General features: G+C 33.3%; 1 protein-coding gene across 2 annotated transcripts; it reads right to left on the bottom strand.

The window, feature by feature from the left end:
• Positions 1-13,061: 13,061 nt before the first annotated feature.
• On the bottom strand, positions 13,062-17,684 carry LOC127100398 (myosin-binding protein 2). 2 transcript variants are annotated; one of them, XM_051037550.1, is made up of 4 exons: positions 16,136-17,684; positions 15,845-16,030; positions 13,835-15,250; positions 13,062-13,638 (listed from the first exon to the last, which is right to left on the bottom strand). In XM_051037550.1, the coding sequence occupies exons 1-3, from the start codon at positions 17,508-17,510 to the stop codon at positions 13,869-13,871; spliced, it is 2,943 nt and encodes a 980-aa protein (XP_050893507.1). In that variant the 5' UTR covers positions 17,511-17,684; the 3' UTR covers positions 13,062-13,638; positions 13,835-13,868. The 2 variants fall into 2 exon arrangements, with proteins under 2 accessions (XP_050893507.1, XP_050893508.1); XM_051037551.1 differs by having other exon boundaries at positions 13,062-13,622.
• Between the last annotated feature and the right edge of the window lie 2,342 nt (positions 17,685-20,026).

Below are 20,026 nucleotides of genomic sequence, written 5' to 3'. Positions count from 1 at the left end.
GTCAAATCCAGGTAGAGATCATTGCAATGCCGTAAAATGGATTTTAAGGTATCTTTGCGATACCACTTCTGTGAGGCTTTGTTTTGGAGGAGATAAGCCTACTCTAGTGGGGTACTCTAACTCTGATATGGCTGGAGACATTGATTCCAGAAATTCCACTTCGGGCTACATGATTAAATTTGCAGGGGATAATGGCTTGTCACTCCAGAATGCAAAAGTGTGTAGCATTGTCTACTACAGAGCTGAGTTCATTGCAATTACTGAAGCATGCAAAAAGGGACTATGATTGAAGAAATTTTTGCAGGAGCTTGGTTTTATTCAAGACAAATATGTGTTATTTATTGATAGTTAAAGCATTATTCATCTTGGCAAGAATCCGAATTTTCATAATAGGTCCAAACACATTGATGCGAGATATCATTGGATATGTGATATTTTGGATGCTAAGTTATCGGAGTTAGCTAAATTTCATACATATGATAATGGTTCTGATATCATACCTAAAGCGTTACCATGAGGGAAATTTGAAGCTTGTTGTGATATCGTCGGTTTGGCGATTTCCTCCACATAATTGTGAAGGGGAGATTTGTTGGGTTTGGGCTCACTTTCTATGTGGAGAAATGCCCAAATATGATTAGCTCATTTATCTCACTTACATAAGTGGAGAGGATCAATTTAGAATTAAGAGAGATAGAGAGAAAATAAGGATTCAAAAGATAGAAAAGAAGAGAGAAACTCAATCCCATTTTTCTCCAATCAGTCTCACTAAATTGACGATCACCGATTCGTTAACCATCAGGTCAAGTTAAATTTAGATGGCGGGTTCGTAACACATGTATCTAACTTTTGACTGTTCAGAATTTCAAAACAACGTCTGAGACAAGAGTTATCGGTTTTGCACTAAAGCTGCAAATTTGGGAAATTTTTCTTCTTTTTTCTTCTTATTATTAAGCTAGTTTGCTTTTTGATTTGCGCTTGTTAGCACTTATTTATGAATAACTTTAAAACTCTCGTGTACCCTTAATTGATTATAGTGGATTTATTTATTTGGTCTAGATGACTCGTGATTTTTACTCTTATATTAAGGGATGTTCTACGTTAAAAATATAGGTGTTTTTTTGTGCCTTTATTTGTTGTATTTGCCATCTTATATTTGTTGTTGATCCTCAAGGTTCCTCTTACAAGTCTGGAGAATTTTATATCCACTATATATTGGTATTAGGGGTGGCAAAACGGGTCGGGTCGACCCACGCACCCGCCAAAATATGGCGGGCTGGGTTGGGATTTTGAGCCCGCCTACCCATTTCGCCCGCCCCGCCAAAACAAAAATACTCGCGGGCGGAATACATAATGGGGCAGGGTTGGCCCGCTAACCCGTTAAAAAAATTGAAAAAAAAACTACCTAAAAAATGTCCATGACCCATTTTGAAAAAAATGAATATGTTCCAATAATAATATCCATAGATAAAAACTACAAATGAGTAAAAGACCTAAATTTCTCTCACAACATCAGTAGTGCTGCAAAAATCCTTTTCACATTGTCGCCGTCTTGCTAGCTGTGAATCTCTTTCAGCCTCCACTTCAGGTTCTTCTTTCAAAAATTATCTATTACATACATTGTCTATTATTGTAATTGATTGTCTATTGCATGCATTGTCTATTAAAATCTATTCTTCTTTATTACATACATTGCCTATTCCGCAAATTGCATACAGTAATAGATAATTTCAGCTTTAATAGTATATTACAAAATTGATTCTAAAACTTTATTTTATAAAAACAAGAGAGTCAATATATATATATATATATATATATATATATATATATATATATATATATATATATATATATATATATATTATATATATATATATATATATATATATATATATATATATATATATATAAAATGATTATTATCTCTTAAATTTTTTTATCATTAATATATAGTGCTATATAATAAATAAATAATATTTTAATTTATAAATGATAATTGCATAACAGGGGAGAATAGTATTGTATTATTATACATAATATAATGTAATTTATATCGACAGTATTAAACAAAATCAATTTCTTATAACTAACTAATATTAAACTTTAAACTTATTTAAAATGGTAATACCTCTATGATGTATTATTATGCATAAACTTATTTAAGAAATAATAATCATAATGATATTACTTGATCTCTCAATTAAATCTAAATAAAGACGGCAAAAATAACTTTACTCATAATTTATACATTCTATGATAAACAACTTTACTGCTTGTATTGTAATGTCTATGATGCATGATACATTTTATGATTCATTCAATGCTTACACTTTAAAATAATATATTAGCTTTAATAAGTGGTTTTTTAATATTTAATTTTGTGTTTATTGCGTTTTAGGACTTAGTTTTTGATATGGATTTTTTAGCTCCAATCGATGAGAGTGATGATGTAGATTTGGACCTAATTGTGGAACAAGATTGTGAGTCGGTGGAACCTAATAGTAATGTGTTAGAGGAACATAGTAAAATGAAGAACACTAAGAGAAAGCAGAAATCTCAGGTGTGGAAGTTTTTTACTATGATAGAAGGGTTGGATAATGAGGGAAGGCAAAGAGCAAAATGCAATGCATGTGGTACATCATATGCATGCGGAGGAAAACGATATGGGACAAATTCTCTAAAATGTCATCTTGAAGTTTGTAAGAAAATTAATTTTGGAGATGTTGGTCAGATGATGTTAGACATGCAAGGAAAGCTAAAATCATTAAAGGTTGATAATTTGGTATCTCATGAAATGTGTGCTCGACTAATTATCAAGCGAGATCTTCCTTTTAAATTTGCTGAGTTTGAAGAGCTTATAACTTGGCTTCAGTACTTGAATCCTTATTACATTCCTATCACTAGAAATACTACAAAGGTTGATGTTATGAGAATATACAAAAGAGAAAAGGAAAAGATTAAGATAGAAATGACCAACGCTCCTTGTAGGATTTCTTTAACTTCTGATTTATGGACATCAATTAATATTGAGGGCTATATTACTTTAACTACTCATTATGTTGATAAAAATTGGAAGTTAAATAGTAAAATCCTCAACTTTTGTCACATGCCTCCTTCTCACACTGGTTTTGAATTGTGTAAAAGAATATTTGAGGTTTTGACTGATTGGGGAATAGAGAAGAAGATTTTTACCGTTACTCTGGATAATGCTTCTGCAAATGATGTCATGCAACAAACTTTGAAGATTCAACTAGCCTTACAAAATTGGTTGTTATGTAAAGGGGAGTTCTTTCATGTCCGTTGTTCAGCACATATCTTAAATCTAATTGTGCAAGAGAGTCTTAAAGTAGCTTCTGGTGCTTTGCAAAAGATTAGGGAAACCATTAAACATGTGAAAGATTCAGAGAGTAGGATGGTAAAATTTAAGCAATGCATTGATATGGTTGGAAATATTGATATATCAAGTGGGTTGGTTACAAGTGTGCCTACAAGATGGAATTCAACATATTTGATGCTTAAAAGTGCTCTTAAATATCAACGTGCATTTGAAAATATTCATTGTTACGATGCAAATTATACAAGTAATCCTTCAAAAGAAGAGTGGGTGAGACTTGAAAAAACGAGTAGGTTCTTGTTGCCATTTTATGAAATTACCACTTTGATGTCCGGAACAAGCTATCCCACTTCCAATTTGTACTTCTTGCAAATTTAGAAAATTTAACGTGTTTTGATAGACAACCAAAAATATGTAGATGAAATTATAAAAAAAAGGTTGAAAGCATGATTTTGAAATTTTAGAAGTATTGGGATGAATATAGTGTTGTTCTTGCATTTTAGGTTGTCTTAGATCCAAGAATGAAGTTGGACTCATTGGGATATTGTTATAAAGTGATTGATCCACTAAATTGGGAATTGAAATTGGAAAACATAAAGCTGAAATTGTACAAGTTGTTTGTGGAATATTCTATTTCTTCTTCAAATGCTTCAAGTATTCCTCGTACTACCTCTTCAATCATGTCAACTGAGTCAAGCTTATTTGATGTAATTTTTTTATTCATGATTTAATAATTGGTTTCTTACAAATAATATGAAATCACGATTTAATAATTGGTTTCATTTAACTTTATGTTATTATTCAATTGTCATATTTTTTGGAAATTAGATCGGGAAGACAACAATCTAGTACATCTAAAAGAAATGGTCAAAGTCAGCTTGATATATATTTGGAAGAGGCGGCTTTGAATCTTGATTACACAGAACATTTGGATGTACTAAAATGGTGGAAGAACACTAGACATAAATTTCCCGAACTTTCAGTAATAGCTCGAGACTTGTTAAGCATTCCTATTACCACTGTTGCATCTGAATCTTCCTTTAGTATTGGTTCTAGAGTGCTTAATAAGTATAGAAATCGACTATTGTCTGAAAAATGTTGAAGCATTGATTTGTTCTCGCAATTGGTTACATGACTTTGATGATGGTAATTATTTTTAGTATGAATATAGTTATCTACTATTTTTTAATATTTTTTCTAACCATTGAATTTATTTTATTATTTTATAATGTAGATGGAAATGATGATGACAATGAAGATGAAAAAGAAGGTTCAACTTGTTCTAAGAGTGCATCTAATATTCTTGACCTTGATGATTAGAATTTAGTTTTAGAATGTTTCACTCTTATTTTGTTAGACAATGTTATTATGGTTTTGGTTGGTTAAACTTAAACTTTGATGTTGTACTTAATACTTATTATGGTTTTGGTTAGTTGGACTTAAACTTTGGTTGCTTGATGGTTAAAAGTTAATGGTTCCTTGATGGTTTAACTTAAATATTTATTTTGCTTGGTTGAAACTTGAAAGTTAATACTTGTTGATGATTCTACTTCTATTTTAGGTAAATACTTGTTGAAGGTTCTATTTTTGATTGAAGGGTAATATTTTGATGGTTTTAGTCTTTTTCCATTTATACTTTCTAATTATTGATTTGATGTTTTCTTATTGAAATGTAAAAAAAAATAGCCTTTTAATTTCTTTAAAAAATAAAATAAAATAAAATAAAAAAAGGTGGGAAGCCTACCGCCCATCAACCCGCCACCTTGGCGGGGCGGGCTAGATTTTCATGCCCATTTCAACTTGGCGGGCATGCCCGCCCCGCTTCTTTTTTGGCGGGTTTTAGACGGGTCGGGGCAGGCGGCCCGTTTTGCCAACCCTAATTGATATGTTATTGTGTCTTAATTTCTTATCATATTTATGGTGGTGTATACTTGAATGTAAAATACATGGTAAATACTATTCTTTGGTGTAAGTAATTTATTTTAATTAATAATATATTGGTAACATAAAGTGATGTAAATAAAATGTTAAAAATATCAAGGAAATGTTTAAATTGTACTTTAAGTTGTGCAAGAATTTTTTAAATTTAAAATAATTTATCTCATATTATATGTGTATCAGAATATGAAAATATTATTTATTGTTCGTTTTGATATTAAAAATAATTTTAGTATATTTTAGATTATTGTAATTTGATAAATATTTATGGAGAAAAGTTATAGAAAATATTAATGATGTGAATACGTTATTTACTTTGTATTCTGATTTTTATTTGAATATACCATAAAACATTGTTAAATATGAAACAAGAATTTATCACATAGAATTTGTTATGCATATTAGTTATGCAAGAAAGTTGTTTATTTTAAAATAATAGAAATGAATTCTATGGTGTTGTATTTTATATGGAGTTTATGAATTACATGTTGGAACTCACTTCAAGAAATAAAAGTTAGTCATGACAAATTTGTTTGATTGTGATTGTCGATTGTTATAAATGGTTAATGTATTAAATATATTACTGATATATTTAAGTGGAAGTAAAACTTCTGATTAAAAAGGTTAGAAAATGAAGAATGAGATAAAAATTTGTGTATATGACAAAATGAATAACAAAAATGTCATGATGACAGTTTATCAAAACTATCAAGAATATAGAATATATGTTGTATATGATAACTGTACTAATATGACAAAAATATCATGATTTGATGATAGATGGTAAATACTATCAAGAGTACATAAAGTAATCATATGCATGATTAATTGAAAAATTGAATATTTGAAATTTATTAAAGTTTGAAAAAATCTTGCAATTATTTGACCAAAGGATTGACAAAGATATGATGACTTTGGATCTAATTTAAGACAATGAAGACATCATTAGGAATGTGAAAGAAGCTCATATCTAATTAATTATCAATAATGGAAACTCAACTCACACTTGGTTAACGTTAAGTCTTGAGTTCAACGATGAAAGTAAACTATTAGAGTGATTGAAGTACTTAATGATAGATACATCCTAAGGGGTAAAAGTACTTGGACCATAGGAATAAATCTGGTAGGATGGGGTTTTCATCTTAATAGACATATAACATATGTTTGTTAGAATGCATAATTATGGGTGCATTCCTGATATAGTCTACCTATATGAGAATGAAGTGGTGCCGCTTCATAGAGTTAAAGGGCTTGATTCTTAAACTCTCATGAAAAGGATATGAGACACAAAGCTTTATTAAATGTGTCATATTAATAATTCGATCAATGGTACCGAGATTTCATGTGTGAGTTATGCACACTTGTTCTAATGAATAATTGATTCAAAACTTATCTACCAATCTATTTGGGGATGAGTGAAAACTTAAGTTACTAAGTATTTGTTCAAATCGTAAGATACATTTATCTAAAACCGTGAAATTTTCTGAATAATGGAGTTAGATATATTTTTAAAATGGTTGAGGATTGATGGAGGAATTTCTCTATAAATAGAGATATTACACAAAGTTTATCGATATGCTTAATTGAATGTGCGATTCATGTTAAAATTTCCAAAGTATCCTGAAGGGATTCGTCGATTTACCTATTTGCATCAAATTTATCTAAATTGATGAGGGTGAATCGAACCTAAAGCTTAGTGTAAACGCACGCTTTGGAATTTATTTTTGTGCCATTTTCATTATATTATTTCATCTTCTTCTTATCCATGTTTTACAACTGACCCCAACACAAAATTAACATAGTGTACTACTAGAAATGGAAGTATTGTGTCAAAAGATATAACAGATATAAAAGATTGCTTTGACCTCGTAACTACAACTTGAAAATCGAGGCACTATTTTCTAGCGCACCACATTTTTGTACGAATAGATCACTCGACTACTTTTCAAATTGGACAATATCCTTGGAAAGTTCATCAAATGTCAATGGCAGGAGAGTCAAATTCCTCCTGATAGAAAGAGGGAACTTACTGATAGGATGAATAGTGCCCCGATAGAACAAAATTATAGAGAAAGAGAAATTGCAAGGAACTTGTGATTTTTTATTGATAAAACAAAGGTAATACAATCTGAAAAGCTACAAGAGTAGTTTGCTCTCTCAGAAGATAACTTCTTCTGGCCTAGTAACTTCCAAATAAACTTCCCACCTCCTCTAAAGAACAATAAACAACAACTTAAATACCATCCACAACATCAACCAATAACTAACTATTTGAATTTAAACTAACACACTAAAATTATATTACTTATTTATTTTATTTTTCCTTTGATAAACCCTCCAAATGACGGGTTTACCCTTCTCCTTAGTTTGTGCGCTATCAATGTCGCCTCCAAGAGAAACATCCTTGTCCTCAAGGCTGAAGAAAGGAAATTGAACAGTGGTAAAGTCCTTATCTTCCCAAGTAGCTTCCTCAATAGTCTTGTTCTTCCAATGGATAAGAACTTGAGAAGTAGATATACCATGTCAGACCATTGTCCTTTGATCTAAATTTATCTCTGGTTCCCACATTGAGTCTTCATTAATCTCTAAACTAGCAGGGAGAGTTGGACTAACAACAATATCACCAACCGCTTTCTTAGTAAAAGAAACATGGAAAACAGGATGGATCCGAGAGGTAGGAGGTAACTCTAACCTGTAAGCAACAACCCGAACACGTTCAATCACCTTAAATGGACCAAAATACCTTGGAGACAACTTGGGGCAGATTCTAGCCACAACAGATTGTTGTACATGAGGTCTCAACTTCAAGAAAACCAAGTCACCAACTGCGAAAAAGCGTTCTTTACGATGTCGATCTGCCTGCGTCTTCATCCGGTCACGAGCACAGGATAGACGATGCTTCAGTTGTCGCAAGCATTCATCACGATCAACCAAGTCTCGTTAGACAACCTCCACTTTAACTTCGCCCGATAAATAATTAGTGATTACCTAAATGGAACGACCATACACCACTTCAAATGGAGTTGTATATGTAGAAGCATGAAAAGTAGTGTTGTACCAATATTATGCCCAAGAAAGCCACATGGCCCAAGTCTTAGGCTGGCCAACAATAAAACAACGAAGAAAAGTCTCCAAACAACGGCTAACTACTTTTGTCTGACCATTAGTCTGAGGGTGGTATGCAGTGATGAGCTTCAAATATGTACCTTGTTGTTTAAAGAGTTCCTGCCAGAAATTACTAACAAATATGGGATCTCTGTCACTCACAATAGATTCCGGAATTCCATGAAGTTAGACCACTTCTTTGGTGAAAGTTTCAGCCAAAGATCTTGCAGAATAGGGACGCTTAAGAAGGATGAAATGAGCATATTTTGACAGCCTGTGTACCACCATAAAAATGGCTTCGAATCCCTTGGACTTTGTAAGACCAGTAATGAAGTCCATATAAATATCTACCCACACTTGATTTGATATTGGAAGTGGTTGGAGAAGACCACTGGCTGTTGAAGTTGCATACTTGTTGCATTGACAGACAATACATTTATGCACAAAATTTTGGATATCCTTCTTCATACCAATCCAATACAAATTAGCATCCAAACGATAATAAGTGCGATAAAACCCGGAATGCCCACCTTGAGGGGTACTGTGAAATTCCCTAAGAATTGTAGGAACAAAAGTAGATGAAGCAAACATAACTAATATGTCCTGATACAAAAGAACCCCATTATGTAGTGCAAACCCAGGTTTTGTGGTTTTCCCCTTTTGTAAAGCCGAAATGATTGCCTGTAATGTTGGATCATGTTGTACTTCTTCATGGACAACCTTGAAATCTAACCATTCAAGACGGAAAATCATAGAATTAAGTATTAACATGTCATCTGAATCAACAAGGACCGCCATGGTGTTGTTTGGCGAAGTATCAAACTAACGGGACAATGCATCAGCATCCTTGTTCTCAAGACCAGGTTTATAGACTACATCAAGTTGATATCCCAAAAGCTTAGCCACCCAATTTTGTTGATCCATTGTGGTTACACGTTGTTGCATTAATTGTTTCAAACTCTTTTGATCTGTGCACACCGTGAACTTGTCCCCTATGAGATATGGGCACCAATGTTGGATTGCGAGAGCCACAACCATTAATTATTTTTCATATGTTGATTTGTTCAAATTACGATCACTGAGCCCCTTGCTGAAAAATGTGATAGGCTTATTGTCTTATATCAAGATTGCACCCAACCCGTTTCCGGACGCATCACTCTCAATGAAGAATTCTTTGGTGAAGTTAGGCAATGCTAAAACTGGGGCTGAAGTTACCTTGTGCTTAAGTTCCTCAAAAGTTGCTTGTTCCTTAGCTCCCCACTTAAAACCCTCTTTCTTAGTCAAACCAGTTAATGGTCTTGCAATCTTACCATAGTCACAAATGAACTTTCTGTAATACCCGGTCAAACCCAAGAATCCTCTAACACATTTGACATTCTTTGGCACAGGCCATTCTAACACACTGCTGATTTTCAATGGATCCATAGAAACCCCTTCATGAGAAATCACGTGACCCAAATACTCAACTGACAATTGGCCAAACAAACATTTATTTTTATTGGCCACCGATTATTGCTCAGCTAACACACTTAAAACTGAATTCACATGTAGAATATGGTCTAGCCATGTCATATTATACACCAAAATATCGTCAAAAAAATACTAAAACATACCTCTGCAACATTGGCTTGAAAACTTCATTCATTAATGCTTGAAAGGTGGATGGAGCATTTGTTAAACCAAAAGGCATTACTAAGAATTTATAATTACCCTCATGAGTGCGGAAAGTTGTTTTATGAATGTCTTCTTTTCACATGCGTACTTGGTGGTAGCCAGACTTAAGATCAATTTTGGAAAAGTATCGTGCACCATGTAACTCATCCAATAACTCATCAATGACTGGAATGGAAACTTATCCGGAATAGTTACCTTATTCAAAGCACGGTAGTCAACACATATCCTCCAAGAGTTATCCTTCTTCTTGACTAGAATAATCGGACTTGAAAAGGCACTCTGGCTAGGTTTGATCACTTCGGACAACAGCAACTCCTTCACTTGTTTCTCAATCTCTGTCTTGTGGTGGTGATGTTAGTGATACGGTCGAACATTAATTGGGCCCTGGCCGATCAGCAAGTGTATAGCATGTTCTTGTTGTCTTTTAGGAGGCAATCCTCGTGGTTCCTTGAAAACATTATCAAAATTGTGCAGTACTGATTTCATCTCCAACTGTTGAGTTTATGTCACCATACCTGATTGGATATCACAATGCAACTGGGCAAAAAGTTTATCTTCAACATAGTTCTATAATGGAATACGCTCTCTAGTACGAACCCCTCTGATCTTAATCCATTCCCCCTGGTATGTGAAACACATTTTCTTCTCAACCCAATCAATGTATGTACATCCAATCTGTGTCAGACATTCCATCCCCAATACTAGATCATAACCGTCCAACTCAAACAACACAGCATTTATCTTCCATTTTACCCCTTGAATAGAAATAATAACACCTTGGCACTCTCCTAACGTCGGAGCCGCATAACCGTCACCCAATCTGATTTGTCTAGCAAGAGTTCTAATCATTCGTAAACCCAAAGCCAAAGCTAGACGCCTTGACATGAAATTTTTATTTGCTCCACTATCAACCAACATCAGCACCGGTAACACTCCTATCGTCCCTTGCAACTTGATGCGTTGAAACTTATCCTGATAATACTAAGTTTGTTTATAAAAAGTCAATATATTTTCAAAAGTTAGCACATTCAATTGCAATTCTTATGCACCTGTTTCAACATCATCATCATTTAACACTCTAACTTCGTTTTCATCTTCAGAGTCATCCTCAGGCACCATAACACACAAACTTTTATAAGGACATTGATGGCGAGGATGATACTGATCTCCACATTTAAAACAAATCCTTTTTTTACGGCGGTTAGCAATCTCCTGTGAAGACAGACTCCTCACAGTTCTGTCACGCCAATTTCCAGTGCTGGTAGTATGAGTTTTGTTTTGTCCAAAACCAGACATTCCACGCGGACCACCTGTTGATTTTCCTCTTGAAAAACGATCACAATTGTTTTTCTTATTACGAACCATAACCCAATCGCCAGTTTTGCCTTCATTCTGTGTGACAACCTTATTACCAAAAATAGGTCGAGACAGTGACCCATGTGACCTTCGCGGTGTCCAGTCTCTTCGCCCTTCTTCCAATTCACATTCTACTGCTCAAGCCACGTTCATTAACTTTTCTCTTGACTTAGGACCCATAGTGATCATGTTGTGAACCTTTCCCATGATTTTTTCCTTTAACCCATGAACGAAATAACCCAAATATTGATCATTGGATAATCGGGGCAGTTGTGTTACTAACCTCTCAAAATCTTCGATGTATTCTTCAATTGTTCCTTCTTGTTGAAGCGCGGAAAGTTGTTCAAATACAATCCTATCACTTACACCATCATACCTCTCAAGAAGTGCATCTTTCAAATTCTCCCATGTCAATGTTTCCTTCTCCTCCAACAGTCCTTTGAAAAAATGAATTGTAGGACCGTCCATACATAATTATGCCAAACTCACTTTGATTTCAGGTATAGTATTCTGCACATTGAAATAAACTTCCACCCTAGCAATCCAACCAGCGGGATCATCACCATTAAACATCGATAATTCCACCTTCTTCACAAATAGGCGAAATTCATCCAAAGCTCCACCATGTAAGCCAAAAAATTTCTTTTTGGCACCAACTGACCCATTATATTATTGTGCGGTGACTCTCCCAGATCCCTCTCCTTATTCAAATTTAATAAAGAGATGATTTTCTCTTGATTGTCTTTATTTTGATTCTGCATTTCATGTAAAGAAATCTCTAGAGTTGCGAGTTTCTCTTCAAGTGCAGTGACTTTGGCCTCCATATTTTTCGGTGGCATCCGGTAGGTCGGACCAATTTTATAGGATAAAGAGTGCCCCGGTAGAACAAAATTATAAAGAAAGAGAAATTGCAAGGAACTTGCAATTTTTCATTGATAAAACAAAGGAAATACAATCAGAAAAACTACACGAACAGTTTGCTCTCTCGCTCTCTCTCTCTCAGAAGATAACTTCTTTTGGCCCTGGTCCAGTAACTTCCAAATAAACTTCTCACCTCTTCTAAAAAAGCAATAAACAACAACTTAAATACCATCCACAACATCAACCAATATCTAACTATATGAATTTAAACTAACAAATTAAAATTATATTACTTATTTATGTTATTTCTCCTTTAATAAACCCTCCAAATAAAAGGTCTGTGCGCTATCACTTACCATGGAGACTCTAAATACAATTATTGTAGAAAAGTAAAACAAGCTAAGATCAAGGGCATTTGGAGTATATATGGTCATTTTGATTGACTTTTCACATGGACATATACATTGTCATTTCACATTTGTTATTGTGGCATTACAAAAATCGAAAGGTTGTAAGTTTCAAGATTGACAGTGATGTATAAACAAATGAAACAAATACTCTGTCTCTTGGAAATTACAGTAGATGTCAAACTTTCATTTGTCCCTCTCGACACGTTTAATCTAGAATACACGAATTAGCACATTGTTTTCATTCAAACACAAACTTGTATCTAGCTTAAAGCACAAGTAATAGTGAAAGCTGCTTTTGCTCCCTATGCCATTTTTAGTTTTTCTTAATCTTCCAACTAGCTCACAGGCCTTAAAAAATATAGTAAGAGTAAACTCCAAGCAGTACATAAACAAACACTCACTTTTTTTTATAATAATTACAAATGAATACATACATGTAGTATACAAGTGACTCATAGGATGCAATAATACAAAAAAATGAGAAAGAGGCTACTTACCTCAATCTTCACTCTTACCTCAAAAAAACAACAAAAAAGATAATAATAAAAAAATGACAAAACTAGTGACATTAATTCTGTCTCTATAATAAACTAAATTCTATGTACCTGGCACTGGAATAATTTTTATGAATCTGTCCAGCTTTGCAAGCCAGGTTTTTTCCTCACAAAATACAACTGACAGCTTGTCTTCACCTCACTACCCTACACACACATATATTCATCATCTTCCTTTTTCATAAAGGCAATCATGATGGACACAACCCACAAAAATTTGGGCCCACTTGGACAAACAAAATGAAACAAAATAATCAAATGGCAGACTTCATTTTTCTTGTCCACCATATTGTTTCAAACAGACCATACTGATGCATGCAATTTGGTTTCTTGTGTTTGTGTTGTAGAGCACTTCTCATGTATGCTTGGTTTGGTTTGCAGCATGTTGATCAACTACAATTTAACAAATCTGCATTAGGAAATATTTTCATAAGTTATTCTGGAGAACTTAAGGAAATACGCGGGAATTTGTTAATGGATTTGTCATAAGTCGTATCAAACAATTCTCATCGTGTGTGTTTATGTCGGTAAATAAATTAAAGTAAGTCAATCCAAACATACGCAAAATAATATATGTGACATCAGAAAGAGTTAGCATAATTTACCTATCGTATCTTTGGTAGAGTTGAACGTGATTTTTTACACTGCAAGATCTCCGGTGTTCTTGACTCTGAGTTCGACATTCCTCAGATCGCGTAGATGCTGTAAAATTTCTTGTAGAAGATCTAACCCTTTATCGCCTTTTCTCAATGAACCGATACAATGCTTTAGAAACTCTCTATCTGCCTCCAACACCTGTAGTCTCTCGTAAACATGATCCACTTCCTCTTCTAAACCAACCTTTTTCTTATCCAAATTCGCCTTTTCAGAAGAAATTTTTTGCAACTGTGAAAAGTCTAATTCATTTTCATTTTCATTTTCATCTCCACTCAACTCTACTTCTTCTGTTTCTGTACTGATTGCATCGAAAAGTGGAAGAAGTCTTTTGGCTTTTATGGCCGTGATTTTTCTCCCTTGATGATGCTTTCCATTACCGTTTACAAATCCATTTACCTGACCTTGGTGATCATCATGGTCATGATCGCCATCGTGATATCCGTTTCCGTTTTCTTCACGAAGATGTTCTATCGATGTAGTATCATCGTCAAAGCAGTGGTCTTCTTCATAATTCAAGATAATTAGCTTTTCTTCCAATACTTTAAGCTGTTCGAGTATCGATAACCTCTCTTCCTCAAAACTTGATAATGATTCTTCCAAATATAAGACAGCTTCTACCGGAGTGTTCTGGTTGCTGCTGCATTCTTGATGATTGCTGTGAAAACCATTTTCTTCCTTTGTTTCGTGATTTAAATCAATGGACAGTCCATCGCTATCTTCAGCATTACTACAAGAAAGAGATGAAGTTCGGCTTCTTATGCTACTATCTCTTCTCAATATCTTTTCTCGTACCTCATATTCATGAACCTTTTTTCTATACACTTCAAGCTCCTTTTCCACCTCATGCTTCTCTTTTTCCCTCTTTAACATAAGATCATTCAAAAGCTGCATAGCCTCTTGATCGTACTCGGATTGTTCGTCCATCATTCGTTGATACTGCAAAGCTTCCATCTGCATTGCTGCTTTCTCTTCTTGAAGTCTATTAATCATTGCCATTGTTTGATTGGCGGCTATGGCAGACGCATTTCTTTCTTCCTCTAGTTCTGCGTATAATGTTTTCAAAGCCTTCCTTTCCGATTTCAACGCCGATTTTAACTTCTCAAATGTCACCTCGCCGCATTCTATGTCGCTTATTACACTTCCGTCCAATGAATCTTCTGTTCCTGACTCTTTCCTCTCCAGAAAAAGTAGTTTCTTGTGTAGTTGATGAAGATTCTCAAGAGACGTCGGTGTGTCGGAAAACTTTTCCTCCTCATTCTCATTAAGCTCAAAAGATGATGGTATATGGTTACTTGATGTTGGCATTCTCACTTCAAGTGACATGGTGTTAAACTCTACAAACTCGTCTTCGCCTTTGTCATGACCTAGTTACATATTGCAAAATTTTATATATGAAAATAAATTCAGTTTATGTAATTAGAAAGTTCTAAGCATAGTTTTAAATTGCAGCCGCAGAAAAATGTTTTAGAAGTCTGCACAATAACATCACAAGTGGAATTGAGTTTGTATCAGCTTCATTTGCCCACAATTTCAAGGTTTGCGATTGCAACCGCAATTTAGAACCATGGTTCTATGCATGGTTTAAAATTGCGGTTGTGGTCGCGGAAGCGGCTGCAGGTGTTGCTGAGTGAATTTTGATTGGGAGGTGCTTGAAATATACAGTTGAGAGACACTTAAAGTTAAGATTTTTCATTACATCAAAAGAAATTGAGTTTTGGGGTTTATGAGATTTTGATATTTGATGAAAATAACTGAACAGGCATAGGCAAAATTGTTTGAAGGGGTTCCTGATGCGGTCGCACGTGTGATTTTATATCACACCGCAATTGTAGTCCAATGTGATTGCACAGGCTACCGCATTAGCAATACTGCAGTTGCGGTTGCGGACCGCAATTTAAAACCATGGTTCTAACTAAGCATGGATTTAAGGCATCGGAGGACAAGAAATCGAGGCTTACCACTATCATGTTGAACATAAAATCTAACTGAGCTAGTAGATGAATCGTCTTGCATTCTTTGATTTGTTTCGGAAAGTGTATCTTGGCCTTGATACTCATCCACATGATCTTGATCAGGAATTTCAGTCCCAATTGAAACTTCTGCTTCAAGTTCCTCACTATGAGTTTGTGATGCATCTTCCGAAGCTGCAACAATAAAGAAAGTATATTAGACCAATGATTCCTATAAAACAATCACAAGAACAAAACATAAAAAATGAGTGAAACTGTTTCGAAGGAAAACATAATCACCTAGAGAAACATATGAACCTAGTTCTCCATCTCCATGCATCATTCTCTCTATGTTTACTTCAACATTATCATCTTTGGTCAAGTCTTCATCTGTCTGAGCGAATCTTACATCTTGATAATTCTGCTCCAAATTTTGTTCTACTTGTAACCCTGATTCAACCTTATTGACCCTGTAGAATTTTTTCTTCTCTTGACATGAAAATTCTGCCACAATATCACCCGAAATGCGCCAATTCTCAATTAACGGTTCAGCTTCTGCATCGGTGTTATTCATATCGAAGTCGAGAATAAAATCTTCATTATCTCTAAACCCTTCATCCACCCCCTTGTTATATCTACTTTGATTTCCATTTTCTGTGGCACCGGATTCAACCAATTCAACAGGAATCAATCTGCAATCATCACCATGAATGAAAAAATCAAGATGTTTCGTTTGAATTTCCTCAAGTTTCTCAATTTTCTCAACTTCAACACCACTCAAATCACAAACTTCATCAACATCATCATCATCCTTAGGCTTTGGAACAATCAATTTCAACCTTTCCTCTTCCGCGGTTTCTTTCCCTTTCTCTAAACCAATTTCAAGCTTGTACAGATCATCAACCATAGTTTCCTTGACACCATCACAAACAGAACAAGCACAATTCTCCTCAACCTCAAACAACAAATGAACTCCACTTTTTTCTTCAATCTTCTCTTGATTTTCACGATGAACAACTGAAAAATCTGATCTGCTATGATCTGAACGACGATCAGCTTCTGAAACAAACACATCTTCTTTGATCAAATTCACCTTCTCTGAGTTCTGTTCATAACCCAAATCTTCCAAAATGTTCACAGAAGGGTTCATCACAATACAAGGAGGGTAGAATCTGTTATCAAAGTTAACACCACAGCAAGAACACCTTAAACCCTCTTCATCTTTCTCAACAACCTTCCCATCAGCCCCTTCAATTCTATCTATCTCCTTCATCCATGGATAAAAATCAATACTTTGAGACAACTCAACATAATTCGGTTTGGACAAAAACGAAACTGAAACTGAACAAGCCTCACACATATCATCTGATTCAGCAAGTTTATGATGATTTGAACAAAAACCCAATTTTGAAATCTCAACAGCATGAGCTTCACACACAAGATCTCGACAAGGGTTCATGTTTTTTCCAGACTCTAAGATATGATCAATTCTAACACACCACATGCAGGGTCTTTTGAGACCAAAATAATCAGCAAACTTTATGATCAAATATGAAAAAAGAGAATTTAGAAGAAGGAAAATTATGAGAATCCATTCGAGGATTGCATAGACAAGAACAAGGGTGATTTTGTTGGTGTTTCTGTGTAACATGGTTGCAAACTTGTTGGCAGCCATGGTTGATTGATTCCTCTGTATTTTTTTTCTATGTACAAAAGAGAAAAGAGTAAAGGATTATAGAGTTTTCAGACAAGATGTCAAAACTGTATTTTGGTGAGAGATAGAAAGATAGAGTAGATCAAAAGTAGAGAGAGAGAGAGAGTTGTTTTATTTAGACTTAGAGGGAAAAAGTAATGTTCTTGAGTCAAAACAAATTAAAGAATGTAAATTTCTTTCCAAGCAATATTAATGAAATGTTTTTTTTTTTTTGGAAAATTTAGAAATTTTCTTTTAAATTTAAAAATTTTCTTGAAGAAAAAGTGAAAAAATTAAGTCTGATCATCACTCATTTACTTGGAAAAATTCAAGTCTTCTTTTAGTTAAAATAGAATTCACAGAGAATATTTATATAGAGTGAAATCTTCTTGATCGGTTTTGTAGAGATGAAATAAGTCAACAACATTTTTTAACTTGATATCAGAGTTTCGTTTCGTTTAAGATCTGATGGGTCACTTATTATAGATTTCCGCTGTCGAGTCACCCACAATTTATTTTCACAGTTTAGATGTTTAGTCTTGGACATAACAGACGTGTGTTAAGAATCTCACATCGGATAATATATATGGTCTAAACATGTCCTTACAAACATGTTCAGATCATATATTGTCTGATTTATAACTCTTAACATGTCCTCAAATCAATGACTGAATACTTGGTGAAAATAAGATATCGGAAATTTATAGTTGGGGGGTCCATTTGATCTTAAAGGAGGCTTTGATACCATGTCAATAAAGTAGTCGGGCATAATCCATCGATACAAAATTGATTTATAAGGTAATGAATTACTCAATCTATTTTTTCATTTAAGTGTATATGTTTGATTTATCTTTTGTAAGAGATAAAAATAATTATAGAGGTGTATAATTAATTTTGAAATGATTTATTTTTATATTTTTGAATTAAACATAATTTTTACATTTAAATTTATTATTTAACTCATTTTTATATAAATATATCCAAATACAAATTTCTTTATATCCAACTCATTTTTAAATAAAATCATTTTTATAAACTTAAATTTCTTTGAAAATCAATTCTCCTCGGTCACAAAACCAAAAACTAAACAAACATTTTCTTTTATAATCACTACTTCATGTGGATTAGTGGTGTTGGAAATAAAGTAGTTTGTATGAAATGAGTTTTTTCTTGAAGGTGTAAGAATTTAGTGTGAAGAAAAGTGTTAGTTTAGAGAAGCTTGCCAGCTCCACTTTAGATTTTGTATTGGAGGCAGGAAATGAAATGGGCCCACCAAACCAGAGATATGAGCTGGTGGGACCAGTCTCAAAGTAAGGTGTGGGACCAGTTACGGCTGCAGAGATGCTTGAGTTCATTATGTGGGTATGCTTCCAAATAAACTTTGTATTTTTATATTAAATATCAAATTATAGAATACAGGCTCCTTCCAACTAATAGCTTATGTATTAAACTCAAGATACATGCTCTTTCTCACAAAACATAATCACCAAATTTATATATAACTATTCAATTTTGAGTTTCAATTAGGTGATGATGTCACATTTAACTACGTCAATTTTTACTCATTATGAACATATGTTCCTGCATTTCAATCTATTTATTTATAAGTATATTTAACTCAACTCATTTATTTTCTTTTGCGATATTGGGTTTGAGTTTTTCAAAACTTAAATTTATTGATCTAACAGTTAATATGATATTAATATTTTTTATTTATATAATTATTTTAAATGTAATATAAAATTAATATACCACTATAAAACACAATTTTAAAAAATATTTGTATTTATCATTAATCCTACTACTAAATCAATCAATATGTAAATGTAAATCAATCAATAAGAATATATAATTTTAAGATTAAATATTATCTTTTATTTTTCCTTTGTATGATTTTGAAGTTATATTTTTATATGAAAATAATGTGTTTTTGTTAAATATTCTATTATTATTACGTTTTATTATATATATATATATATATATATATATATATATATATATATGAATTTTATTAATTATATTGAATTATATTATAATTTTTATAATTAAAATCTTTTTTATAAAGTATTATTTTTTATTTAAAGTACAATTCTCAAATTTAACCTAATTCAATTCATAAATTATTGAGTCAATTTATTTTAATTTTTTATTATAAAATTATAAGTTGAATGATTAACCTAATCCATATATATCTCTATTGTATATAACTATCAACTAAATTAATTTAACTAGATTTTTAACCGTTGAAATAATCCAAAAACATGATGTTATATTATGTGGCTCCAACAAGGATGAATTTGGCATTTTGGTTAGGGTTAGACCGCCACACACCGACTTATTGAAATGGCTCCTCTTGTTTTCTATATTAGTGGCATGAAAAAAGCAAATATTATTCCCATACGTTACTCACATTCATATGTACTTTCCCTAAATAATATCCACATTTTCAAGTATCTTTTATGAAAAGGAATCTATACCTAGCATTGTGATCAATATTG

This window comes from Lathyrus oleraceus, chromosome 7 (assembly GCF_024323335.1).
Source record: "Lathyrus oleraceus cultivar Zhongwan6 chromosome 7, CAAS_Psat_ZW6_1.0, whole genome shotgun sequence".
Taxonomy (NCBI): Eukaryota; Viridiplantae; Streptophyta; class Magnoliopsida; order Fabales; family Fabaceae; genus Lathyrus; species Lathyrus oleraceus.
This window is presented reverse-complemented; position numbering and strand designations above follow the sequence as displayed.